At 47.1% G+C, this 27,765-nt stretch overlaps 1 protein-coding gene and 3 pseudogenes across 1 annotated transcript; 2 read left to right on the forward strand and 2 right to left on the reverse strand.

The window, feature by feature from the left end:
• Positions 1–947: 947 nt before the first annotated feature.
• On the forward strand, positions 948–1,066 carry LOC112479323 (annotated as a pseudogene).
• A 5,773-nt stretch (positions 1,067–6,839) lies between these two features.
• LOC112479246 lies at positions 6,840–6,958 on the reverse strand (annotated as a pseudogene).
• A 4,774-nt stretch (positions 6,959–11,732) lies between these two features.
• Positions 11,733–17,704, reverse strand: SLC3A2 (solute carrier family 3 member 2). The gene is made up of 9 exons (XM_006911186.3): positions 17,138–17,704; positions 16,572–16,745; positions 15,864–15,958; positions 14,057–14,125; positions 13,915–13,973; positions 13,565–13,745; positions 13,316–13,456; positions 12,351–12,434; positions 11,733–12,236 (listed from the first exon to the last, which is right to left on the reverse strand). Exons 1-9 carry the CDS (start codon positions 17,562–17,564, stop codon positions 11,886–11,888), a joined length of 1,581 nt encoding a protein of 526 aa, XP_006911248.1. The 5' UTR covers positions 17,565–17,704; the 3' UTR covers positions 11,733–11,885.
• LOC112479248 lies at positions 14,953–15,070 on the forward strand (annotated as a pseudogene).
• Positions 17,705–27,765: the final 10,061 nt, after the last annotated feature.

Raw genomic sequence — 27,765 nt, forward strand, 5'->3', positions numbered from 1 at the left:
ATCAGCTCACCGGGCTGCTACTCTAAAGTTGCGGGAGGCAGGCCCTCCTTCTCCCCAGTATGCCAACCTCGCCAGACAACTGGGCGATGGATGAGGAGAGACTTGGCACTTAGGGACAACTCCACATTCTCCCTGTGCCTCCCCAGGCTTTTGAGATCCTTGATTTCATTTTTTGGAGCCTGGCTCTGATTTGATAGAACTGATGCTAACCAAACTGGAAATTCAGACAGGTACTTGCTCGCCTTCACAGTACAAAGCCTTTCAAATGCCAGGTGCCCCGCACCAGCCCGAAAGGGTTTGAAGAGGCTGTCCTTAGCATCTTCGGTAACACAAGAACAGCATAACTCCAGGAATCACACAAAATAGGCCTGAGAACTATTCTCACTCTTCCCCCCGGCCCTGATGTCGCCCCCACCCCTTAGTTCCACTCTCTCTCTTGGCATTCCCGGCCTGGCTAGCACCCCCATTCACTCAGTGCTCAATCCAGAGATCTGGGAGTCGTTTGAGACTCCTCATTTCACCCCCCGTTCTCCCAATCAGTCTGTCTACCTCCCGAATAGTTCTCAAATTCATCCAATGTTCGCCATTCACACTGTCGCTATCCTGGTGCAGTCTCTTGCCTAAAATGCTAAAATAATCCCTAAACTCAGAGGATAGCAAACTTCTCTAAAGGGCCAGAGAGTAAATATTTTAGGATCTATGGGGCAAGAGGCAAAATTAAGGATACTATGTAGATATTTAAGTATTTTAGTCTCTGTCCCAGCTATTCAACCCTGTCACTGCAGTCAAAAGTAGCCAGAAACAATACAAAGTGAATAACATGGCTGTGTTCCAATAAAACTTTATTTGAATTTCACTGGGATTTTAATTTTATATCATTTTCATGAGTCACAAAGAAGTCATTCTTCTTTTGATTGGTTTTCAGCCATTTAAAAATATAAAAGCCAGTCTACAGCCATGCCACCCTGAACAAGCCTGATCCCTTCTGATCTTGGAAGCTAAGCAGGTTCGGGCCTGGTTAGTACTTGGATGGGAGACCACCTAGGAAGACCAGATACTGTAGGCGTGAAAAATAAAAAATAAGGGATTATAAACTGACGAGGTCCTTGCAATCTGTGAGGTCAACCAAGGATTGCCTGGCCTAAAAAATAATAATAATAAATAAAATAAAACAAATAAAAATGCAAAAGCCATCCTTAGTTCACAGTGGCTACAAAAACAGATCCACCGGCCCGTTTGCCAACACCTGCCTTAATTGGTCCCTCTCCCATCCATTCTCCATGCTTCAGCCAGAGTGATTTTGCCAAGACATAGATCTGATGCTGTCAACCCCTTGCTTACCGCTAATCAACAGCTTCAGATAAAACTGCAAGCTCCTCAGCCTCCAAAAGCCTTCCATTCAGCCCTACTTCTTCAGCCTCTTCCCCGACCCCTCGTCCACAGACCCCAGTCCCAGCCTCTGAAATTCCTTTGATTCTCACACAAGCCTCAAGCTCACTCCTTCATGCTTTTCACCCTTTCCATTTCCTCTGCTTGGAATATTCTTGCCCTATTAAAAAGAAAAACTTCTGTTTCCTTCACATCCTACTCATGAAACTTTTAACTCCAACGTGTGTGTATGTGTGTGTTTCCCATACCAACCAATTCACCAACACTATCCAGGTGTGCTACAATTCAATTCTGACGCTATCTGCCGAGAATTAATATCATATTCGGCAGGTTAAGGGCTCAGTCTCACAAGACTGTCCCCACTTCAGACACCAGTCAAGTCACTGGTAGTGGATTCCAAGGTCACCCACACTTCTGTCCGATTGGCTACAATTTAGGGGTTCCCACAACCCCCCTCCCCAGGGTCAATAATATTTTTTAGCATTATGTAGGTAATTTTTATTTTCCTTTATATTTTCTCTTTTCCTTAAAAACATTTAACTTATTTATTTTATTTTTTATTTACTGCAATATCACCATTAACTATTGCTATAAGGTCCTATTTTGAAATGCAGAGATGGAGTGATGTCTTTAAGAATGTGATAGATCTTGCAGAATATATTGAATTAAGAGAATCTAGGGGGTGGTAAAATTCTGTCTATACACACCCAGTGGCACATTTAAACTTGCAATTGGAGGAAAAACCTGTTCAGGACCGAATAGAGGTCCTAGGTTGCAGACAGAAACTCCCTTGGTTTTCAAAGACTGATTCTTTGTCAGTATACAAAACCCACTTAATTGTACATAATCCCTATCAGGAGAAACCATAGCAACAGGATGGATTAAGTTATTGCCAATCTGGATCGTGGGGGCTAGCCAGTCTGAAGGGAACAGGGTGGCTAGAGGCTGGAAACCGGCTGGTGGCTGCAGCTCAAGGTCACAGTCTTAGGGTATAACAGCAGCCTAGGAAAGTCTAGAGAGAATGGTTAGCGCACTCTTCAGAAATCCTCATTTTCCAAAGAACCTCATACGGTGCTGGTGGGACTGCAAATTAATACAGCCACTATGGAAAACAGTATGGAGGGTCCTCAAAAAAACTAAGAATTGATCTACCATATGATCCAGCAATCCCTCTACTGGGTATTTACTTCCAAAACTTGAAAATCCATAGCCAAAAAGATATTTGCACCCTGATGTTCATAGCAGCATTATTCATAGTGGCCAGGACATGGAAGCAACCGAAGTGTCCTACGATAGATGATTGGATAAAGAGGCTGTGGTACATATATACAATGGAATATTACTCAGCCATAAGAAGAGATGAAATACTGCCATGTGAGACAACATAGATGGACCTAAGCGAAATAAGCCAGACAGAAAAAATTGAAAATCACATATCACTTATATGTGGGATATAAACTTAAAAGCAACAAACGAACAGGACAAACAAACAGAGATTCATAGACATGGACTATAGACTAGTGGTTACCAGAGGGGGTGGGGGAGGAGTGGGGTGGTAGAAAATTAAAGGGGGTCAAATATAGGGGGTTAGGGGGAGGGTGAAGTGGGTAAAGGGGATCAAATATATGGTAGCTGAAAGAAACTGGACTTTGGGTAATTAACACATAATAGAATATACAGATGTCAAATTATAATGTACACCTGAAAATTATATAATCATATTAATCAATGTTACCCCAATAAACTTCATTTAAAAAAAAAAATCCTCGTTTTTCCAAACTAGTCCCTAGGATGCTTTTCTCAATCAGGGAATGATTTTCTGTAATAGCTCACAGACCCAAGGGAAACACACTTGCCAGTTCTGTAATAAAGGACATGATAAAGGATACAGGTGAAGAGCCAGATGAAGAGGCACATAAGGCAGTGAGGTCTGGAAGGGTCTCGAGCGTAGAGTTGGGTACAGAATTTGGGTGTGCCATCCTCCCAGCCTACTAATGGTTCACCAACCCGGAAGCTCTCTGACGCTTATACTTTGGGGATTTTTATGGAGGCTTCATCCTGTAGGTGTGATCTATTATCATTAACTCAATTTCTAGCCCCTCCCTGGAGCATGAGGGGTGGGGCTGAAAGAGCCAAGCTTTTAATCCTGGTTAGGTCTCTCTGGTGGCCAGCCTCCATCCTGTAGCTCTCTGGGAGCCTATGAGTGTCACGCATTAGAACAAAACACACTCCTATCTACCACCCAGGAAATTCCAAGAGACTTAGGAGCCCTGTGACAGGAGCCAGGATCGAAGACCAAATACAACAAAAGATGCTCTTAGCACCCCTTATCACTCAGGAAACTAAAGGCGAGAGTTTGGGAGCCAGAGTTTGTGAACTTGAACAAATTACAAATTCCAAGCCTCAGTTTCCTCATCTGTAAAAGGAGATAATCATGCTGGGCTTGTTATATACTGAACGTTGAGAAAACACTGGTTTGCTTCCTGGACCCACTAGGGTCTTCGCTTTCCCTTTCTCATGCTCCTCAGACTCTGCCAGCCAAGTCCAGGGGTGCACACCTCAGACCACGGCCCCTCGCGATCAGTAGAGCACTGGGTGTATTGGGACCCAGTAGACAATAAATGGTCATTATATTTTTGCTGCCTTGGACAATTGGGAGCCCGACAGACTCCTACTACCATTCTTCTCCCTCTGACATGTGAACAAACTCTCTTTTTGAATCTCGAAAATCCCTCATGATAAAGGCTACTGTCCCTATCTGTGATATCGTAAGAAATATGTCTTTGGTCTTTGTCCCAGTTCCTGACATGGATCTTCTGAAACCCTCGGGATGTCTTGAGTGATCGAGGTGAGAGGAGAGTCTTTTCTTATTCACAATAAACCCCTTTTAACCGGTCCTGAGTTTATGCTAATGAGATGGCTTGGGGGGCGGGGCTAGATAGCATCAGGTTGGAAGCAGGAACCAACCATGTGACTAGGGGCTTGGAACTTTCAGCCCCACCCATGACTCCCTGCAGGAAGAGGGGCTGCAGATTGAGTTCAATCACTAAAGGCCAGTGATTTCATCAATTGCGCCTGCGCAATGGAACCTCCATAAAAACACCTAACCCGCAGACTTCTTCGAGCTTCCAGGTCAGGGAACACATGAAGGGGCTGGGAGGGATGTGTGCCCAGGATGGCATGGAAGCTCAGATGCACCTTCCCTCTCTCCCTTGACCCATGCAGCTCTTCTGTTTGGCTGTTCTTGAGTTGTATCCTTTATAGTAATCTCGTAATAGTAAGTGAAGCACCTTCCTGAGATCATCCTACAGAATTAACAAACCTCAGGAGGAAGTTATGGGAAACCCCTGAATTTATAGCCAGTTGGTCAGAAGTACCAGTGACAACCTGGGACTTGCAACTGGCATCTCAAATGGGGACAGTCTTGTGGGAATGAGCCCTTAACTTTTGAGAGCCTACGCCGACTCCGGGTAGACGGCATCAGAACCGAACTGAATCGCAGGACGCCCAGTGTCCAGAGAATCAGAATCGGTCGATGCGAGCAAAAACCGACACATTTGGTGCCAGAAGTAAAAAACAGTTCCGATTATCTCCCAGATGAGGAAACTGAGGTTAAGTACTTTAGTCAGCAATAGAGCAAGGAGTCCACCCGGAAATGATTTCCTAGCTCAGGCTCCCCACTTGACCCTCGCCAGGCTGGGTGACTCATTCGACTTCGCGTTGCCAGAGTCATGATCACTTCAGCCCCAGGGGCCTCACCGTCTACCCCGCGTCAACACATCCCCAGCTGCTCCCACGTCACAAACTTAAACCCCAGCGTCATCCCTCTCACTTCCCATTCATCTTCCTCCAGGCCCTGCCCGTTTTTCTCCCAATCTTCAGCCCCTGCTCTGCCATCATCGTCTTCCTTTCTTGAGAAGCCGGAAACAAGCAATCTGTCATCCACACCATAAAGAGCCACGGTCCCCTGGCCCCTTGCTTCTGCAGGAAATTGACCGCCCTGGAGCAACTTCACCTTCCATCAGCCCTGATCCTACAGCGGGGCAGTCAGGAACTGCTGGGAAAAAGAATCCCGCTACCTCAGAAATTGGATCCAGAACAGACCTCAGCCAATGGGCCTCACGCTGCCATCTAACTATCCTTGTACTTGTCCTAAGTCAGCTCCCCTGCCTTGTTCCCAAAGGTATTCTCTCTCAACTTTCGCCTCTCTCCTCAAGCCCCCTACCCTGAACCTTACAACAGGTGTCCTGGCCTCCTGTATGTTAATGGAAATGAGACAAGACCCTCAGACTCTTTGTTTAAAAAATCTCGCAGTCTTTGGGTTTATTTTACCTCCTGCACATGGGAGAAGAGGGATATGCCAATGCTTCCCTTCTGGCTTAACAAAAAAACTCACAGGTATTTATACCTTCTAGAAAAGAGATGTGAATTTAAATATTATTGCCAGGGCAACGCATTATTAAGGAAGACAAGCAATCAGAATCGCAAGTTTTTTAAAAGTTAAAGGTTACTCTCACAGGACAAAGCAACAGCCTCTTAGATGTAATTGTCTTGACAAGATTCCCTTGTTAAAAATAATATTTGCAAGGATGGTTTTATGATGTAGAAAGGAATCCGCTTTTATTTCTGTGGCTTTACAAAAAGAGGGACCATTTTTCTCCTTAACACATTGAGATTTTTAAAAAAATTTTTTTGATCACCACCAGTTAGGGAGACCTAGAGTTTTTCGAGGTCAAGCACTGAAATTCCATTGGTTAGCTCCGAGAGAAACAAAGACAAGACTGAAGCGGGCTGTTCACACCGCCTGTCAATCAACCTACATTTCCCTCCAACAGTGTCCCTACCATTCTCCTGAATCAGGGTTTGCCCACCTAGAGTGTGCATAGGAGTCACCCGGATTCCAAAATCAGATTCTGATTCCAATTCGATAAGTCTGGGGTGGGCCTGAGAGTCTGCATTTCTAACAAGCAGGTGTTGTGATTGCTACTAGTTCTCAAGTAGACACTGTGAATAGGAAGGTCCTGGGCGTTTGTTTATTCATATACTTTCTACTTTCTCCTCTCTCCTCAAACCACCAACACTTGGGAGACTCCAATCCTCACTCTTAGCTGATGACCTCGTTTCCTGCTTCACCGAGAAAATAAAAGCAATCTGTGAGTAGAATTCCACAAACTCCCACCACGTCTACCCACCAACTCTATACTCATTTACTCTGCCTTCTCTGTGACCAGCTCCCAGTAAAAGCTGGCGCTCCTCTCCCATCTTCCCGCTAGATCCCACCCCTTCTCCCTACCTCAAAGGCATCCATCCGTGGCATGTTCCCCTGTACTGAAGCAAATATGGCTGTTATTGCTCCCATCTTTTTTTTTTTTTGAGGCTTGGCAACACTTGATTGACCTCACAGATTGCAAGGCCTTGTCAGCTTACAACCCTTATTATTTTTATTTTTATGCCTACAGCACCTGGTCTTCCTAGGTGGTCTCCCATCCAAGTACTAACCAGGCCCGACCCTGCTTAGCTTCTGAGATCAGACTAGATGGGGCTTGTTCAGGGTAGCATGTCCGTAGACTTTTTTTTTTTTCATTAACCCTTTATTACAAGTCATGCTCTTATAGAAGTATACAATGACTTAGGTGAAAGTTATTGCTCCCATCTTTAAAGAAAAGCTTTGTATTGCATATTTGAAAGTCGCTGAAAGGATAGATCTTAAAAGCTTTCATCACAAGAAAAAAAAAATTCTGTACTAGACTTAGTATGGTGATCACATCGTAAGGTATATAAATGTCAAATTTATATACCTTATGTCAAATCACCTGAAACTAATATAATATTGTACACCAACTACACTTAAATTTTTAAAAAATCAACTATTTTTTTAATTTGCATGGTGACAGATGTTAACTAGACTTGTGGTGATCATTTCACAATATATACCAATATTGAATCAGTAAGATACACACTTGAAACTAAAATAATATTGTATGTAGATTACGCCTCAATAAAAAAGAAAAGAAAAGAAAAAATAAATAGTGAAATACCAAAAGAAAAGCCTTCCTGTCGTCGCTGACTCCAAATTCTCTCCTAAACCCCTTTTGCTTGGCTTCTGTCCCAGCCTAACCAAAACTGCTCTTGTCCAATTCACCAAAGACCCCCATGCTGATAACCCCACAGCCAAGCCTCTGTCCTCCTACCTGACCCCCCAGCGGCGTGTGACAGAGTCAGCCGTTTTTTCCTGGCTGGTCTGCAGAGGGCGCCTCCCCGCCAAACCCCCACCTCCCTCACTGCCCCCACTTCTCAGTCCCCGCTGCAGGCTCCGCCTCCTCTCTCCGACCCCTGAAGGGCTTGGGCCTCAGTCTTTGGGTCTCGGTCCTTGGTCCTCTTCTCTTCCTTCTCTACACTCGCTCCCGTGGTCATCTCCTGTCATCTCACTGCTGTAAATGCCAGCTGTACACGTGAGTCCCAAATCCGCATCCCCAGCCCAGGTCTCTTCATGAACACCGGGCGGACCGTCGGGCTGACATCCTGACATTTCCCTTCCGTGTCCGCTGGATCTCAGAGACGCCACGGCCCGAACTGAGCCCGAACTGAGCTGCTCGCTTCCCCTTTTAAGCCCGCTCCTCTGGCGATCTTCCTCACCTCAATAAATGGCAGATCCAATCTTCTAGCTGCTCAGGCCAAAAACCATAAAATCATCTCTGACTCCACTCTATCTGGGGCCGCTCACGCTATCCACGCCCCATCGCCACGGGCACAGTACCACTGCACATGACTCGGCAGCTGGACTGGGACATGTCAGGGCCATTGCAAGTGGAACGCATCCTGAATTTCGGCATCACCCACAGCCCGCCAGCAGCCAAAGGCCTTGTATCCAACCGCCCACGCACAGGTAGTGTCTCCCGTTGGCCACCTCCCAGGCTGTTCCAGTTAAAAGACGGTTGTACGTCCTGCTGCTTGGCGCTTGCTTCCTGACCATTTCCCAAGCCTGGTCCTGTCTCTCCCTGGCAGCTCCTGATGACCTTTCAACAAATTCTTTTGCTGCTTAAGAAAAAACCAGGAACTCCAGCTGGAAACCTGTACCAATCCCTCCTACCCTTAAAATCACAAAAGCATTTCTCTCCAGTGCCCTGGAAGTGCTCCAGAGCACCACCAACCATCTCCTTGTCACCAAGTCTGAAGGCCAGCTGGGACAGCTCTGCCCTGACACTGACCTAGCCACTTCCTCCTGCCTTCCCAACCCCCGCCAAGGGTTCCATCCGCTCCTGCTCTTCCTCTTCTGTGGGCCCCTCACCCCACTCTCTGTCCTGTTAATGTCGCCAGTTCTCAGGGCTCCAGCCTCACCCTTTCGCCCTTCTCACTCTACACCTCACTGGGGCATCATTCACACTCACGGTATGCACCCCCACCTCTACCCTAGGGCTCCCAGATCTCCCCCTCTGCTGAGCTGCAGACCTGCTGCTGGAAACCCCCAGCTGCAAGTCCAAGGGCACCTACACCCAGCACAGCCACATGGAGCCAGTCAGCTCACCACCCACAGCTGCTTCTTGCCCTTCTGCCCACCCCCCCCACCCCGCTCAGCTCCCCCGCCCACCCCAGCCAGAAACTCCAGTCACCACATAACTCCCTTCCCCGCTAGCATCCAGCCCATCCCTCCTAGGCCGTCAAGAAATTCTGGATCTTCTCTTGAACCATCTCTTCGAGCCATCATCCCCTCCTCTCCAACCCCACAGCCTCCTTGACCCTCATTTCCTTAGACTATTCCAGGTGGCTCCCTTCCCCGGTCCCGGCCACCCTCAACTTTTTCCTCCACAACAGCAGAGCCAGAGTGATCTTTCTGGAACTCAAACCTGACCATGCCACTCCCTGCCAAGCACATTTCAGTGGTGTCCCCACCAGCGAGAGCAATATTCCTTTCTCCTGCTTATCTGAGCTTCTTACATAGATTCCGGTGTCCTATCCCAGACCTTCTGAAACAGAATATCTAGGAGAAAACCCAAGATTTTTCTAATCATCGTCCTGGAGCGTAACAAAGCAAGTTCGGGAAACTTTGATCTACTGATTCCCAAACTGCTGTGAGAATCGTTTTGGAAAGTTGGTTAAAAATAGACTCCCAGGCCCACCCCCTTGGAGATTCCAATTTAGTGGATGTTGGATGGGAGAAATTTTTCCAGACGATTCTGCGTAACCAGGCTGGGAAGCACATATGCGGCAAAGCGGGTCTGACTTGAGCATGGCTGCCCACACCCTCCGTGCTTCAGCCTCTGCATGGCTCTCCCCACTCTGGCAAACCGTCCCTCGCTCTCACCGTGCTGTCTCGACTGAGTGGCCGTGATAATGTCCTCCCTACCCAGGTGGCCCTGTCCTTAAAGGCATCACGTGAATGCCTACTGGTGCCTCGCTCTCAGCTCGAATGAAGGCTCCAAGCTTTCCAGATCCCTCCTGGGTTAAACACGTCCTCTGTCCCCGCCAGCCCTGACCTCAGGACGGCGATTATTCCTACATCTGCTTCCACTCCCAGTCGGTCAAGCCCGGAACTACGGGGCAGTGTTTCAGTCCCCTCTGGGTCACCAACGCTGTGGCGCATCAACTGACATTGGAAAAATGACTCGGGCTGAAAGTCAGCCCCTCCCCCAACTCGGAAGCAGGTAATTGGCCAGGGGCCCTGGGGAAAGACCCAGACCATTGGGACAGGGAGCTTGACCACAGAGCTAAGGCCTGGGTCCAAATGGCAGCTCCACCAGTGTCCAAGAAGATCCTTTTAGTCCTCTGGGCCCTCAGCCTCCTCTGTAAACAAGGTTCCCACAGTCCTCGTGGGTAGAGCACATGACTTAAAAGAAAAAGAAATGTAAGTCTAATCAAACCATTAAAACCCAGTCTGCTCAAAACCCTCCAACTCCCATCTCATTCCCTCAAACCCCATGTGCAGTGAAAAATCCATCTTAGCTGAAAGTCTGGACTTTGTCCTCAGCTGTTGGGAGGTGATCTCCAGGCCCCTGGAATGTTCTGGCTGGTAGGAATGTCTTTGTTAGCGCGAGACTTCAGACATCAGTCTAATGAGGTGATTTACAATGAGGGCTTCGGGACAGGCTATCACAGGAGGAACCGAAGACGAAAGATATTAGCCTGAACCTCTGGCAAGGACTGGAGACTAAAGATTGACCATGAGGACAGTGGATGATTAAGCCCCAAGAAATGCTCTGGACACCAAAGTTTCTGGGGACCTTCCCTACTGGGCCACACTGCTACATACCAGAAGTCTGTGCCCAGGGCTTTGCTGGGAGATGACCCACCAATCGGAGGCTTCGTGTCTGGGTGCCGCCCTGCTCATGCATCCGCCCTTCGGCCAGGTCACCCTAAGGTGTTCTTTTTGCTCTAGAACTGTAATCTCAGTGCTTTCCTGAGTTCTGAGAGTCCTTCTAGCAATTACCCACTGAGGATGGTCATGGGGACCCTAACTTTACAGCTGGTGTCTGAAGAGGGCAGTCTTGAGGGGAACCATGCTCTGAACTGCAGTTTCCCAAACTCTGCACCTGCTGTGTGACCATCTTACCCGAATCTTCGTCGTCTGCCCACCCTTTGCCAACCAGACCTTATCCCTTGTCCTCTCTCCTCATTCCTCACAAGTGTCAGGCAGGTTCCCCCCGACCCCACTCCTCCCAGAACACTGGAAAGCTCCTTCCCCAGATATCTGCTAAGTTAACGCCCTCCCTTATTCAAACGTCATCTCCGTGAGACCTCCACTAGCCCCCCTCCCAGCACCCACTTCTTTTCCTGCTTTACTTTCTCCTCTCTGAACGACCCTGCTATCGCTACATCCGCCATAATGTTTATTCAGCTTATTCCAATTCTGTCTCCTCACTAGAACTTAACCCCCAAGAAGACAGAGGTTTTGAACTTTGTTCCCTCCTGTCAACCCCAGGACCTCAAACAGCTCCTGGTACAGGCTGAGTGAGCAATAAATTCCTGTTGAATGAATGATCTCTAGTACTCTTTACAAGTACCTCTTAGAAAACAGGCCACCCTATTCCCACTCTATCTCCCTGAAAGGCTAAGTCTGCAAAAACAGGAAAAGTGACCAAACTTGGCTGGAGACCACTGGTGAGGGAAGTTGAGTCGGCAAGACCCGAGGCCTCCAGGAGAGCACCGGCCCTGGGGGAGGCGGCATGCCAGCCCCAGCCCTGACCTCTCCCTGCCGCTATGAGCTTGGCAGGCCCCTTCCCTTCCAGGCCGGAGCGGATGTCTGGAACGCTTAGGCGCTGAGCGCTGTGGGGCAGAGGTCCAGGCTGGAATGGGGTAGAGAGGGAAAGACATTTCTGCCATGACAGAGGAGTGGAGGGAAGACAAGATCTCTTCAGGCAGGATTGACTTTTATTTGAAGCCAGAAAACACCCTATTTGGGGCTTGTCTGTAATTTGTGACAGTTAAAAAAAAAAAAAAAAAAAAAAAAGAATGAAACCCGAACTAAAAAGGCCTGGGGAGGGGGCAGGGCAGGGTAGTGGTCAGGCCATGTAGGGGAAGTGGAGCAGCAGCCCCTCGTGGGGCTCCAGTTTCAGGTCCCCCAGCTTGAGAGAGGTGCCCTCCTGACGGCCTGGCTGGGTGCTGAGCAGCAGGTCAACCTTGGCCGGCAAGTGGGCGCTGGCAGCTCCCAATAGGGCAGGTTGGCCCACGTCCCCAAAGTTGAGCACTACCAGGAAACGCTTGTTCTGGTCCCACTGGCGGACGTAGGCGAAGAGGTCAGACCCCGAGGTGAGCACGTGGAAGTCTCCGTGCAGCAGGGAGCGCTCCTTGCTCCGATGATTGCTCAGATGCCGGAACAAGGTGAGGAGGGAGCCTGGGTCTTCGTTCTGGCCCTGCGAACGATGAAGACACACAGCAGGAAGGGATGAAGAACTCCCCTGAGTTTTGACTCCCAAAGCCACCGGCCACCCTCTGCTGGCCAGGCCCTGCCCATCTGAAACCCTTACCTTCACCGTCATGTTGGAGAGCACGGATCCGGGGCTGTTGGGGAGGCTGGATTCATCCCACAGCATGACTGGGGCCTTCGCAGGCTGCAAAGCAGGGGAAACAGGACTTGGGAAAGGCCTGGGTCTGCTCTCGCCGTCCTGGGGCCACCACCATCGAGGCACAGCCTCCTGCTCTCACGCCTAACTGCTGCTGCGTGAGCAAGGCAGGCTCCCGCCTCGGGGCTCTGCACGAAGACCCTTCAGCCTGGAGGGCTCCTGTCGCAGACGGCCACACCCTAGCTCCCTCACCTGACCCCGGTCTCTGCTCAGTTGTCTCATAGGGTTTTCTGTGGTCACTCAATATAAAATATACCCCCCAGACCCTCTTCTCGAGGCCCCTTCCCCTTTCTTTTGCGCAGCACTCATCAGCACCTGGCATCTTGATTACACCTGCCGATTACCTAATTTCACTACCTCTCGTCTTTTCGTACATTGCTGTACCATCCGTGCTGGCACATAGGAATTACCCTATAAAACCTTGTGGAATGAATGAATGACCGATTCTATAAAGATCAACTCAAGCGTCAACCTCCAAGCCTGCTCCCCCGCTAAACTCTTGAGTTCCTGGAGGGCACAGAACCTAACACAGGGTACCCAATGTCCAACGAGTGAGTGAATGAATGAGCGAGTGAGTGAAGGCTACCGTACTGAACACCTACCAGATATCAGACCTTACATTTTAAAGTAAGCCACCATTTAATCCTAACTACTCTGTACAAGAAATGCGGTATCACAGAAGAGACGACCAGGACTCAGACAAGTGACATAGCTTGCCAAAGCCACACACACAGCTACTGATGAGGTGATTAACTAGGATTCAAACAGAGCCCACCGCAAGGCTCAGGTCTGTCTGCCGACAGCCACAGAACCACTGTGATGGATGAACACAACCTTCCCCACTGTGCGGGAGAGGCAGCGTGCAATACCTGTCCAGGAAGGGCTGCCTCCAGGCCAATCTCATCCCCATAGTTGAAAACCGGGGTCCCTGGCAGGGTGAAGAACAGCATCTGGTAGAGTCGGAGGAGGTGCACGGGCACGACGGACGTCAGGAGCCCCGCCTGAGACAACTGCAGGAAAGGACGCGCTGATGAGCCCCAAAGCCACTGCCCCCGTCTTCCAACACCCCTTTCCTCCAAAACACCACCTGCCCCCTCCCCCACCACCATGGTACTCACACTCCAGCTGCACCAGCGACTGTCAGTTACGTTCAAATACTGGGTGACCAGGGATTTTATATGCTCCCCAGTGAAAATACGGTCTGACAGATAGGAGCTAGTTAACAACAAGTCCTTGGTGAATTTGAGTAGGCTCAGGATCTGCTCAAGGGTAGAGAACCCAGTCCCTGCAATCAAGAGCCTGTGGAGAGAGAGCAGAGCAGGGGTCAAGGTTGGTACAGGGCAAGAAAGGGAGAATGGAGGTGAAGAGGTTCTCTGGACGAGGAAACAACCCCCTTCCTGGGGCCTAGCACTCCACCGAGAGGTTCCCACGGTGGAGTGGAGCTGGGGACCAGGGGTCTGGCACTCACTTATCTCCACTGACGCTCCCGGTGATGTTCTGCCACTCGGCCAAGAATGAAGGTGCGTTCTAGAAGACAAGATGGAGAACACTACCAGGACCTGGAGAGTTTCTCATCCAGAGTCTGCCTCTCACACACGAAGGGAACTTACCATCAGAGTCTCCACATCCTGAACCTGGAACCCATCCACGCCAGCCTGCAGCCAAAAACTCAGAGCATTCTACAAGGAGGCGGGCAAGAGGACAGAGAAGATATTAACACTCGGACGTAGAGGCTCCAGAAATTCTAGCCCACTCACTTCCGGGGGACCTTGGAAGAGTCACTCGAACGAGAGCCTTGAATAGTCTTACTTTCTCACTTCTATTATAAAGGTTTAGCCCTTGGTCCCCTCCCATTCTAACCTATCATTGATTCTCTTAGTGCTACAGCATTTCACATCTCTCTGCTCCACCATGGCAAATCCCACGGCTTCACCTCTGACAACCAGAAAAGGCCCGTAGCGTCATTCAATACTTAGCATGTGTGGAATGATGGTCTACCCACTTCAGAGCTGAGGAATCTCAGGGAAGCAAGGAAGCATGCCCAAGACCACAGCAGAAGAGACAGGACCTAAAATGCTAGTTGAGATCCCAAGACAAGCTATTGACTCCTTTCCCAGTGTCCCGAAGAGGGTGTGGGGGCGGTGAGCAAGAACCAAGCCAAGGATGAGTGATTTTCAAAGCATAGCCCCGGGGCAGTTAAGGCAGCAGCTGACAAGAGCCAGCTCTGCAGAGCAGGCCCAGACCTGAAGCCCTGGCATTTGAAGGGCACAGAACATGGAATCCCACTTCCACTGCATACATTTTTCCCTTTTTCTCTCTGTTCCGTGTGCTCCTTCCTCTCATCTCCATTTTCATCTGAGGCTACCACTCCTTATGCCATTATCGACTGAAAACGTCCCTTATCAACAACTTTTAAAGGATGTCCCAGCTAACTGATGACCTGGCTGACCTCATGGGTCCTACTGAAATGCTGAGAGTACAGAATCCCTCAGAATCGGGGCTGCCAGTCTACAGCCATGCCACCCTGAAGAAGCTGGATCCCGTCTGATCTTGGAAGCTAAGCAGGGTCGGGCCTGGTTAGTACTTGGATGGAGACCACCTAGGAAGTCCAGGTATTGTGGGCATAAAAAATAAAATAAATAAATAAATAAGAGATTGTAAGCTGACAAAGTCCTTGCAATCTGTGAGGGCAACCAAGGGTTGCCTCGCCTAAAAAAAAAAAATTAGGGCTGCCAGCAAAGTGTCGCGGTCTGACTCCATTTTCTGTTCTGCCTGATCTGAACTGATTGGTGCCCTAGAACCCAGGCACTGGAGCTGGGGTGACATTCAAAGCCCCAGTCCCAGCCTGCTGGGTATAGAGTTTGAGCCCATACCTTCGGGGAAGTCAGATTAGAGAAAAAAAAAGACTACTTGGGACCTCAAATCTTAGCCAGGCACATGGAGCCATCTGAACTTTAACGTCCTCATTTACAGACTGGGGACACTGATAGGGACCTTGTGTGAGTCTGCAGGAGATTAGAAAAACTATATAAAACCCTGGGCGTAGGCCCAGACACACAGGAAGACCCCAACGCTTACAATTTCAGACTGGGCTCCATTCCGAGACACATCAGACGAGAACTGGGAAACCAGTCAGGACACAGGATTCCCACGGGGCAAGGGTTTCCGCTCTCGAAAGGAAGAAACCCCAAACCCAGACTGACATCTGAGAAGCTCCCTTCCTGACACAGTCGTCATCCGTGTCGGGGAAAAAAAGAATGAGTGCTCTGGAAAGGAACGAGCAGAAACAGGGATGCACTGCTGGCTTATATGGGACCATGCCTGCTTGGCTCCAAGGCGCAAGGGTGCCTCGGCTGGAGCCGGGCGAGGTTTGCGGGGCCTGCTGCGGAAGGGCCGACTCAGCCTCAGCACACTTACCTTCATCTTGGCCGCCACAGTGTCAACCTGACTGGGGAGGAACCACAAGTTCTGGCCCCTGTAGTTGGGAGTGAGGTCCAGAACGACCCGTATGCCTAGAACAATTTAGAGGCAGTCGTGAGAAAGGCTTCGGGGTGAAGGGGAAGGAGGACATCAACAAATACAAGTCCGTAGAGTGTTTTCTTTGTATTACTTGGTACAACGCTTAGCTTTGAACCCTGGCAAAGCTCATTCCACTGAAACAGATGTGATCGGGGAGGGGGCCTGAAGACCTTATAGTGCAGAAGGCTTGTAGTGTTGTAGAGAAGGCTGAGCTTTGGGGCACTGGGCTCCCCATCCCCAAAAAACGAACCCTTTTAAAAGTAAGACAAGATTTTAAGTAGATTTGTTTTCCTCAAAAAGATCAACTCTTTTCATGAAGATTTAAAAACCTCTGATTTCGTAAAACCCTACATTTTGCAAATAAGGACACTGAAGCCCAGAAGTAAAGTGACTACATAGCCTAGGAGAAGGTCTCTAAACCACCTGACAAATCCATTTCAGGCTGGATTTATACCTGCCTCCTTTATTCCTACCCTAGGAGAACCCTAAACCAGAGTAAACCAGGCAATAATCCGATCCTGCCTTTCCTCTGGCCAGAAGGCCAAGCCCTTCCTCGCTCCTTCCTCGCCAACTCCAGGGCACCTACTCTTTTTCTTGGCCACCTACTCTTTTTCTTGGCCGATTGCAGGAGGCTGTAAAAATCTTCTTTTGTGCCAAAAATGGGGTCAATCTGTTCCAAGTCGGTCCCATTGACGTCATCCTTCTGGTTCTTGTGAATCGGGCCCAGCACAAAGCCCTTCACCTTCAGGGTACCCAGGTGACCGAGACGCTCCTTCAGGCCTGAGTGGGGAAGAGGGGTAAAGTGAGGCCGGCCTGCGAGGAATCGCTCCTATTCGCTCCTCTCTCCGGGACCGAGGGCTGGGGCGGGGTGAAGATAAGGCTGGATCGTGAGACTCAGAGGAGCTGATGTAAGGGGCCTAACGCGTTGCTTCAGAAACCGGCTTCAACTGGCTTGAGGCGCCGCAGGAGGAAGATCCCGAGTCAGCTAAGCTCGTGAAAGAGAGGGGCGGGGGATCTTCAAAGACAGGAAGGAGGGCCTACGTCCCCGGGAGCGGCCGCCGGGACTGGGTGGGGTGGAGAACCGTCCGAGTGAACCTGGGGACCGGGTCAAAGCCAGCGACCAGTTAAAAGGAGGGGCGCGAGGCGTGGGGGTGGGGATGCACGGCGCTCACCAGCCAGGTTGCCCGCGTCGCGGCCCAGGAAGGCCTGAAGGTCGCCGATGCGGTAGAGGGCGCCCTTGTTCCACCAGCTTTGGGTCGGCAGCTCGCGGCAGCGCGGTGCCCGCACGATGATGACCACGGCGCCCGCCAGCATGCCGAGCCAGCCGAGCCAGAAGAGCAGCAGCAGCACCCAGCGGGTGCGCACCCAGCCAGGGTTGCCCGCCACCTTCAGCAGCTCCTCTTTAGACAGGCCCGTGAACTTGGCCGCCGCCTCCGCTTCGTCGTCTGCCACCTTGATCTTCACCAGACCGTTCTTCTCGGTGCCGCCCGCCATGACCCCGGCCACGGCTGCCCCCGGCGCCGCGTTCATAGGCTGCTTCTCGGGCTCCAGCTCGTTCAGCTCCACTTCCTTCATGTCCCCTTCAGTGTCCTGGCTCATGGTGCCTGCGGAACCGACAACACGACGCAGTCTACAGTCGAGCTATGGCTGGACGCCCGCCCCGACTTCCTGGCCCCGGGACGATCTCGCTGCTTGTATGACTCGGTGCAGCTCCGCGACCGCGTCTGCGTCTGCGGCGGGGCGGGCGGCTCTCGGGCAGCTGGCAGGGGAGCCCCGCCCCCGCCCGCCCCTTAAAGTGGAACCCGCAGGATTGTTCTTTCTGGGACCGTTGGGGCGGGGAGTGGAGAGGGGGGAATAGTGTCCGGAACAAGCCTCCGACTGCAGCGTGGTCCAATTCCACATTTCGAACCCGTCTACCCGTAATTTTCCTTCCAGCTAGACGCTAAGAAGGCTGAGCACGGAGCCACCTTTAGGTCAGCGGAGTCTGATTTGTCCCGCCGCGGGTTCCCGCTGGTCCCTCCCGCCACCGGAAAGTGGGCGGAAAGGGGACATCCAGCACCGCGAGGGTCCTGAGGCCCCTCTTCGCCCACTCAGGAAGCTGGTGGCTACGCCGGACACCATCTTCCATTTGCCCCTGGCCCAGGACTCAGGGCCTGCCTAGTCCGCCCAGCTTTGTAAGGCCGCTTGGGGCTCAGAGCCAGCCAAATTCAGCTTCCACCCTCTCCCCACCAGACCGTGTCTTCTCAGGCCTCTGGGACTTAGCATGAGACCTCCGCTTTCCCGCAGGGCTTCCTCCCACTCGTCCCTCAAGACTCAGCTTGAATTTAGTTCAATTAATTCATCAGGCAGCAACTATTTATGGAACGCCCACTATAATACTTTGCTTTATTAACTTCATTGAATTAACTCTAATCCAATCTCCTCCATGATGCTTTCCGATGAATCTGTTTGGACAAGAGAGTTGCTGACTCCGCCCGCTGTTTCTGGCGCCAGGATGTCGGGCAGCTAGGAATTCCACACCAGAAGAGACTGATAAGCAACCTCTGGGCTCTAGCAAACATTCCAGGGCTGGGGCCCAGTGAGAGGCATCCACCTTTGTCTACAACAGATCAGAGAAGATGCCATGGTGAGGCTCTTCCCCCACCTTGCAGGGCCTCCCACAGGTTACCCCAGTCTCCCTAGGGTGCCAGGGCTCCCTTACCCTCCCCATCGCTTCATTACGCTAGTCTTTGGAGCCAGCTGGTACTGCTGAGGTCTTTAGACGACCCCTCACTTCCCACCACAGCGGTCCTTGAATTCAGAGTAAGTGGGGCAGACACAAGGTTCACAGCGAAGACCGAAGACCGCTGGACAGCAACACCGTGAGGTACCGACACTCTCAGGAACTTCTTGTTCCTGAGCAGTGCCAGCTGGGTTATTTTCAGAGAGGAGCTGAAGGAAATAAGTGCTTTCTCTCACCTGGGCTGGAAGCCAAGATGGCTGTGTATTTAGAAGAAAGCAGAAGCCAAGATCTGCAGAAACAGAAGACAAGAAGGGGTGCCAGAGGAGAGCCAAGAGTGTGAAAGGCTCATCCTCTGCCATCTTGTTCTTCATGCCAAAGCCCGTACCCCACCTCACCCTGGGAAAAACGGAACCAGCTCCTAGAGGGAGGCAGGAAAGTGGGTAAAGGTCAGAGTTCAGGCCACTGCCCAATGATGATCCAAGTGATGATAAGAAGTCCAAGGTGACCCAGGCATGCGGATAAGTGCCAACCAGGGGTTCTGCACAGACTTCATCCCCAACATGAAAGCTCAAGGTTGAGAACTGTGGGGTCAGAAGCTCTACTTGAGATGATCCAACATAACATTGCAAGGAACACAGTACCTCACCTGCAGTCCCCATGGCTCCAGACAGATAAAGCCAATCCCTCTGCATGGGATAAGGAAGCTAACAACTTACGCCCCACTTTATCAACCAGCACACCTGCCACGGGGACTACCCTCCAGCCACATCAGCCTTCAAACACCTGCCAGCCTCACGACAGTGGCTTGTCAAGTCTCAGCATCTTTGTTCATGCCATTCCGTTTTGCCCTTCCTGTTTGTCCACTCTGCCTCATAAGCTCCTAGTCATTCACGACCCAGCTCAAATGACAGCTTTTCTCAACTCAATGGAAAAAATTACTTTTCATCCACTGTGCACCTACTTCTGCTACAATTCATGTCCCCTTTGTTAAATTTGTTTGAGTGTCTGTTTGCATTTCAAGACAAGTGGCAGGGGATTTGTGCTATTTGTCCATGGGCCCGCCTGCTCAGAGGTAGCATATAGCAGGCACTTGTTTGGTAAATGAGTGGATGAACTATATTAATCCGATCCAAATATTTCCCTTCTTAGAAAAGTAGCATGTGAAGATAAAAGGATAAAAGTTAAAAGGAATTTAAACGATATCAAGATGAAGTTATCAAGATGAATCTGTTTATGTGGGAAAACAAACCAAGACTTGCGACTAACTGTTCCACCAAAATAAAAAAGTACAAAGTACTAAGTCTGGGGGAAGCAGAGGACAGAGGGCAGAAGGTGGCTTGCAAGTCTCAGATACATTGTAAAGTATATTGATAAATATAAAACTTAATATTTACTATAGGAATGCAAAGTATATAATTTGTCAAAAACGATTTAGCCTTCAAGAGAAGCAGAGACAATGCTAAGGAAAAAAAGCAATTTGACAGTCCAGAGGCCAAAAAGGACCACATGAGGCCACCAGTCTTCAGTACTTCACATCCAGGCAGGCAGACGGGGGTGAACCCTGAAATGCAGACAGCCGAGTGTACCCAGATAGTTCTTTCCAACCCACTATTGCAAAAATTCCTGTCACATGTTCCCCAACAGCTGCGGATTACTTGATCTTGGCCAAAAGATAAGGCCGTTATTCCCCACCCCACCCCACCCCGCCACCCCTCAATGTGTCAAAAAGAGAAATTTCCAAAGACAGACTTAGAAACTTAGGAGACTGTCTCTGTCCTCCAGATTCTGCAACTCTGCCAAAGCCCAGGGCTTCATTCCAAAGATCCAGAAAAAAAAAAAAAAATACTATTTGCTCCACAGAATACCAGGCACTGGCATTATTAAATCTAAAATCAAAAAAAAAAAAAAAAAAAAAGACACCCCGGCTCTGCCTCTACAATACCTGTCAGCCTTGAGCAGTTTAGCCATTTGAAAAATGGATGATGGCTGAAGTTAAGGAACTGAGCATTTGGGAGTCTAAGTACAGCTGAGATAAAAGCAGAGGAAAAAAAAAGAAAGAAAGAAAAAAAAAAAAGAAAGCAGAAGAGGCTGACCCTGACCAAAGGGATTGACTTGGCAGCTGTTCTTTAAAAAACATGTTGAGATATTATTTGTTATTATAAACTCTGCAGGAGTTATTTGTTATTATAAACTCTGCTCTCGTTGTCTTAGGGAAGGGTGAGGAATGTAAGGGGAATAATAGCCAGAAAGAGTAAAGGAAGTGTAACTAAGGCCATCTCTTAAAAGAGAAATAAATGCACCACCCGAAACGTATCTGGTACTCAGATAAATTGGACACAGGCATCCAAGATGGCTAAATGCTACCAGAGCTTTCCAACAGTATGATCCTGAAGACACATAATGAGAAGTTGGGGTCTTAGATTTCAACATGTGCTTCCTGAACTTGAAGTCTCCCTTCATCCCCTTGGCTGCAAGTAATTTGGTATTTGAATAGCCCCACCTACATCTGCCCCTGCTCCAACCTATTCTCCTTTTCTGGTCAATTATAGAGAAAGTCTTATTAGGGCCTTCCTATAGAGAAGCAGATGACTGACTATATTTTTTAAATATTTTTTATATTCAATAAGGTGAAAGAGGGGTATAAAACATGAAGAAAACATTTAGGGACAATTATGGAGTAATAGAAACCTGAATTTGAAATAATCACTTGGCAACTAAAGTGATTCATTTCAATACCAAATCTAAGACTATTTGGACTGTAGAGAAATTAAAGACAAATTTAAAAAAAGAAAACAAAATGAAATACATCACTAATACAACTCTCTTTTCCGTTTCAAAATAGAAATTGTAACCCTAACAAAATAGAAATTGTAACACTAGCTAGAATGTAACCAATCTGAAAACAAAACTTCCCTGAATGATACACACTACTAGGAAAGGGGCTAAAGAATTACACTGTAACTTTACCATCCCCCCATTTTTACAAGCTTTTTTTTTTTTTTTTTTGCTTTTTTTGCTCACTCTGAAACTTTTGACAATCGTAGGTCCCCCCAGCACACCTTTCCAGAGAGACTGCAATGCCAGGCTGTGATACTGTGACATAAGAAATAGAGATGCTCCTCAACTTACGATGGGGTTACATCCCAAGAAATCCATCATAAGTTCAAAATATCCTGCGTCGAACATGCATTTAATACGCCTACGCTACCAAACATCATAATTTAGCCTAGCCCTTCTACTGAATTCTTTCCACTTTCACATCATTGTAAAGTCGAAAAATCATAAGCTAAACCGTTGTAATTTGGTGACTGTCCGCATATACATTTGGTTTTCATCTCTGTTTCCTGACAGAAGAGCTACTAGAACTCTTGTGATTTCCTAAGCAATAGAGATGATGGGAGCATCTTTTGTTCTAATATTTAGTCTCAGTCCCCAGTTCTGGACACAAGAACTTCTAAGACCCCTGGAATCTTTAGTGTTAAGAGTGTCATTTTGTATGTTAATGAGGTGACGGGTGGCGATGAGGAGAGCCTAGATAGCTCCATGATAGGGGCTGGTCACCAGAGGAACAACCAATGATTAGGTTAGAACTCTCAGCCCCGCCCCTGGGCCTCCGGAGAGGGGAAGGGGGCTGGAGATTGAGTTAATCATCTATGGCCAGGGACTGTGCCTGAGTAATGGCACCTCCATAAAAGCCCCAAAAGACAAGGTGGAAAGAGCTTCCAGGTTAGTGAACACACATCCATGTGCCAGGAAGATACATGCCCAAGTCCATGGGGTCAGAAGCTCCTTTGTTTGGAACTCTTTCAGGCCTCGTCTCATGTGCCTCTTCGTCTGGAGGTTCACTTGCAGCCTTTAAACATCCTTTATAATAAACTGGTAATAAATAGTAAATAAAGTGTTACCCTGAGTTCTATGACCTGCTATAGCAAATTCGAACCTGAGGAGGGGGCTGTGGGAACCTTGATTTGTAGCCAACTCAGATAAAAGTGTGGGTAACCAGGGAGACCCACTACTTGAGATTGGAGTCTGAAGTGGAGGGTGAGGGGTGCAGTCTGTAGAACTGAGCCCTTACTTAACCTCTGGGGTCCGTGAAAACTCCAGGTAGTTTCAGAATTGAATTAAATTGTAGGACATCCATTTGGTGTCTGCGCTAAACTGGAGAATTGCTTGGTGTGGAAAACCCACACAGAAGCATTCCGAGCAGAAAACGTCATGATCAGCTTCTTCTCACAGACTTTTGGTTGACTACACTCAAATCTGGAAATGTTATTTAAGAAAGCTTCTTCTTATTCATTACACTGAACAGAGACGTTACAAAATGTCTATGGAAATGCAGACATTTAGAAAGACATTATGAAATAGCAGAAATCTAGATTCTGACTATCACTCTTCCATGAAAACGGTAAGTAATCTTGAAGAAAAATGTGTGCTATTAAAGATGTTGGCTTAAAACTTAGAAATTAAAGAAAAATGGACCTTATAGCGAGTTTGGAAAGTCCTCTTTCATTCCCAAATTAGAAAGCAGCATTAGAATGGAGTCACTATATAGCAAGTTTCTTTAAAATAGCAATATCAGTAATTTACGAAACACTTTTATAGATAACTAATATTTGATTTAGGAAAAAAATTGAGACCTAAATGTCTTTCTCTACTTCCAGGAAATAAAATTCTGTACAGAAAAATCAAACTGACTCTGCAAATTATTAGAATAAGAGTTTAATAAAATACTAGATCACAAAACAATATACAAAAACAATTCTGTTCTGTCCACCAGTAGCAAATAACTAGAAAAAAATTTTTAAGTTGCCATTTACACTAGCAACAAAAACTGAGATCTAAGATTAACTCTAATGGTAAATAGATAACTTCTTTGTAAAAGAAGGATTTTATTGTACAGAAATACATTCACACAAAAAAATACTGAGTACCTGTCATGTGCCAGGCACTGTTCTGGGACATAGCAAGGAAAAAGTCCCCGCTCTCATGGTGCTTAACTCCACTGAGTAGGAGACAATAAAAGAATAAATACACAAACATGTATGTCGAATGCTATGAAAAGATAGACTAGGATAAGGAAACTATTCCTGGAAGGCATCTCTGATGAAGTGACAGTTGAGCAGACAATGAAGGAGGTGAGGGAACAAAGGAGCTTTCTAAAAGAAAGTTTTCCAGGTGAAGGAATACCAAGTGTAAAGACCGAAAGGAGAATATCATGTATTCATGAATAGAAAGACTCGATATCATAAAGAAATGAATGCTCCCAAAGCAATCTATAAATCCACTGCGATTCCAATACAAATCCTAGTATGTATTCTTGGGAACTTTATAAGATGATCTTATAATTCATGTGCAAGAGAAAAGGGCCAAGAATAGTAAAGATATATTTTTAGGACAAATCCTATCATATACCAAGCATGATACATTGCTAAAGTAATAATTATAGCATGCTAAAGGAACAAATGGACTAACGGAACAAAATATGAAGCCTAAAAGTAACCCATGCATGTTTGTAACCTTAATATATGCAGAGGTAATATAATCAGCAGAGGAAGGATTTAACTATTCGCCAAATGGTTCTAGATAAAACAGAATGAGATCAGTAAAATTAGAACACCAAACACAAAAACATATTCCAAGTGACTAAAAGACTTAAATATGAAAATCAAATATTTAAAATTTTTGGAAGAAAATAAGAATATCTTTCTGATTTCAAGGTAGAGAAAGTTCTTAAGCCACAAAAGCACAAACCATTTTAAAAATTGATAAATTCTACAATATTAAGAGAGAAAAATTGACATGGATAATAAACTAGTGGTTACCAAAGGGTAGGGAGGAGGTAGATGGAATAAAAGGGGTCAAATATGTGGTGACAGAAAGAAATCTAACTATGGGAAATGAATGCACAAAGTGAATATATATATATATATATATATATATATACACACACACACACATATACATATATATGTATGCCTTACTGTTAAATTGTACATCTGAAACTTGCTAGATTTTATTAACCAATGTCACCATAATAAAAATTAAAATTAAAAATTAAATAAATAAAAGAGAAAAATCTGTGTATCACAAGAAACCATAACAAACTAAAAAGACAAGCTACAAATGTTAGAAGATATAGAATCTGAAACTAATAAAACAAAGAGAGTCTTGATAAAAAAATATGTATATAAAATATGACTAAAAATCAGTGAGGAAAAGACCAACGACCCAGTAAGGAAAAAAATTTACGGAATAGAAACCGTCAATTCATAAAATAGGATACACAATAAAATAGCTAGTGAACTCTTGAAAGAGTACATAGCCATATTAGTAATCGGGAAAAATGCAAATTAAAATCTTAACAAAGTAACCATTTCATCAGATCGGCAACATTAAAACATCTGGCTAAACCAAGTGATGACAAGGATATGAAATCACATGAGTGGCAACATAAGTGGGTACAATCACTCTGGGTGAGCAAGGTGCAACAGCCTGAGGAACTGAAAACACTCATAGCTATGACCCAGCAATGTCACTACTAGATTCATACCCCAGGGAAACTCACACATATGGACAAAGCAACATGCAAAAGATTTCACTGCAGCACTGGCTATTGTAGTAAAGATTTGGAAATCTGAAAAAGGACCTATCACTAGCAGACAAAATAATTTGTGGAAAGTTTCTAAAGAGAGGACTACAGATGACTGAACCTTAAAGACGGGCAAAACATGTCAAAAATATAACGCTAAAGAAAAAGGGGAAATAGTAGATTCACCTTCAGATTTTTCCCCCAAAGTGAAAGATGCCGTAGACTGCCAACGGTCTGCATTTTAACCGACATCTATCCCAAAAGGCAAAACCACACCCTTGGTGAATGAAGGTCCTGCAATATCGGGTTAATTTATGGAATGGATGGAGCAAGCGCCTATTCAATCTCCCTATGCCAAAAATCTATGGGATAAAGTGTCCTCAGGATGATAATTTGTGAAATGTTAAATACTAAGAACAAAGAGCATTCTTGACCTTGGGCCAAAAACCAAATAACCTACAATTAAGATTCCTGGCAGGCCTGGCTTCCATAAATTTCACTCAAGGCTACAAAAACAGCCTGAAAGCTGTTCCTTATAAAATTCTACATTTCGACTCTCCCCAAAACCAGTCTAATCCTTCCCTGAGAGAGCTTCCCAATGGGACATTCCTCCGCAGTTCAGGAAATAAAGACAATCTGTTCTCAAACCGAATTTGTGCTGTAGAGGTGGTGTCCTACTCCCAGCTCCCAGCAGAGCATTGCTCATTTGCATATCCCGGCTCCTCCACTAACAGAGGCAGTGCTTCTTGCGACCGGAAGGGGGCAGAGCAACTCCTTGAGCAAAACGCCCGAAATGTGGCTTCCATCCTCAAATTTCTGTTAGAGGAAGCTGTCTTCAGATCAAAGGTACTTTCTCCAACAACCTCTCCAAGAGTTTACCATATGGCATAAGACAGGCAACCAATGAATTATAGTGACCTGCCTTGTTCTACATAATGGGAACAAAATAGTAAATTATACAGACAGATTTCTGACCTCAGGGAGGTTATGCAGGAAAGAGGTCCAGGAGAGCAAGGGTGGGAACAGAATGGTGATATTGAAACTGAAAAAGGAAACTGGGCCTTGTTGGTTCTGTCAATAGGTACAGGCTTTAACCTAAGCCCAAAGGAGGCTCGACGAGGATTGTGAGCTGAGATCATATTTTTTGTTTAGAAAGATCACTCTGGCTGTAACGTAGAGAATGGATTAGACGTGGGTAAAGTCGGAGCCAGGGAACTAGCAGAAATCCAGGGGTGAATGGCTTGAACGAGAGTACTGAGAAAGAAAAGAGCAGCCGATGACACCCAGAAGCTGGCCCAGCACCCACCCCTAGGCCTTACTGCTCTCATGGAGAACATAATTTCACCGAAAATCAGCATCAAGACAACGCCCCTCTGCGATTATGACAGAGCAAGACGAAACAAGACCATTCCATGATCATGTCTAAACACAGATCAAGACATGAACGCTGTCCAAATCAATCACAGAAGTCCAAACACCTCCCTGTCCTGGCTAATATGAGTCACTGCTGCTGCTTCACCAATTATAGCTTTAGCCTATAATTGTCCAAATCCTGCAAGTTCTAACACCGGCTTACTAAGACACCCCATGGTTCCCCACGTGCTCTTTCTCGCTCTAACAAGTGACAAATCCATCTTGCTCCCATGCAAGGATGTTCCTGGTAGTCTTTAGCTGGACACCGTTCACAGCATGGTGGCAGTGGGGCAATGACCACATTTCTAGCTTAGGCAATTGAGTAAAAGAGGTCACAGTGTAGAATGAACAGATTTTTAGTGAAAGATGATGAGTTTGGTTTCGTACTCATTGAGCTGAGATGTTTATGGGCCATGCCTGTGAGATCGTCTGGCGGACAGCTAGGTACATGGATCGGCAGTTCAGAAGATCCTCGGTTGAAATGGAGTTCGGGAGACGGCAGAATATACATGGTAAGTGAAGCCAGGGAACTAGCAGAAATCCAGGAGTGAATGGCTAGAACACTGAGCCAAACACTGAACCTCAAGTTTTGCAGTGGAGAAATGAAAGCGGTTCATTGGCGGGGTGCCAAGCCGGGAGACCTGGGAGCTAGCGCTCAAAATCCAAACTCCCTGATTTTTTTGTTTTGTTTTGTTTACTTGTTTTTTCTCTTTTAAATTTTCTTTCTTTATTTTTTTTTCCCTGATGGTTTTTAATCGAATGTTTTTAAAGGCAAAGATTGAAGATGAGCGGTTAAGGGTCCTCGACGAAGCTGATTGGTTAGTTCTTGTGTAAGCGTCAGCGGTTTTCCTTGTCTCGTTCATTTAGTTCCTGATGTCACCTTGTCCAGTGCCTTCGTCATTGTGGTCAGGTGACCTAACTGGGTTGAAGAACCAAGAATCTGCAAGACATCTCATGATCGTACATCAATGACATTATCTTTAAAGAAAAGGCAGAAACTCAATGTGTTGTAACCATTGTTACTATTTAAGCTATCACCCGCCAAAGAAAGAAGCACTGAACAAAACAGACCAAAG

This window comes from Pteropus alecto, unplaced genomic scaffold (genome assembly GCF_000325575.1).
Source record: "Pteropus alecto unplaced genomic scaffold, ASM32557v1 scaffold43, whole genome shotgun sequence".
NCBI lineage: Eukaryota > Metazoa > Chordata > Mammalia > Chiroptera > Pteropodidae > Pteropus > Pteropus alecto.

What these genes read in the sequence shown, in the direction of transcription:
- SLC3A2 (XM_006911186.3), bottom strand. Translation starts at nt 17,564, where the DNA reads ATGAGCCAGGACACTGAAGGGGACATGAAGGAAGTGGAGCTGAACGAG. An exon ending in CTGTGGCGGCCAAGATGAAG is followed by an intron (nt 14,126 to 15,863) that starts GTAAGTGTGCTG and finishes GCCTCCTTGTAG; the next exon opens with AATGCTCTGAGTTTTTGGCT. An exon ending in AGGCAGCCCTTCCTGGACAG is followed by an intron (nt 12,435 to 13,315) that starts GTATTGCACGCT and finishes CCTGCTTTGCAG; the next exon opens with CCTGCGAAGGCCCCAGTCAT.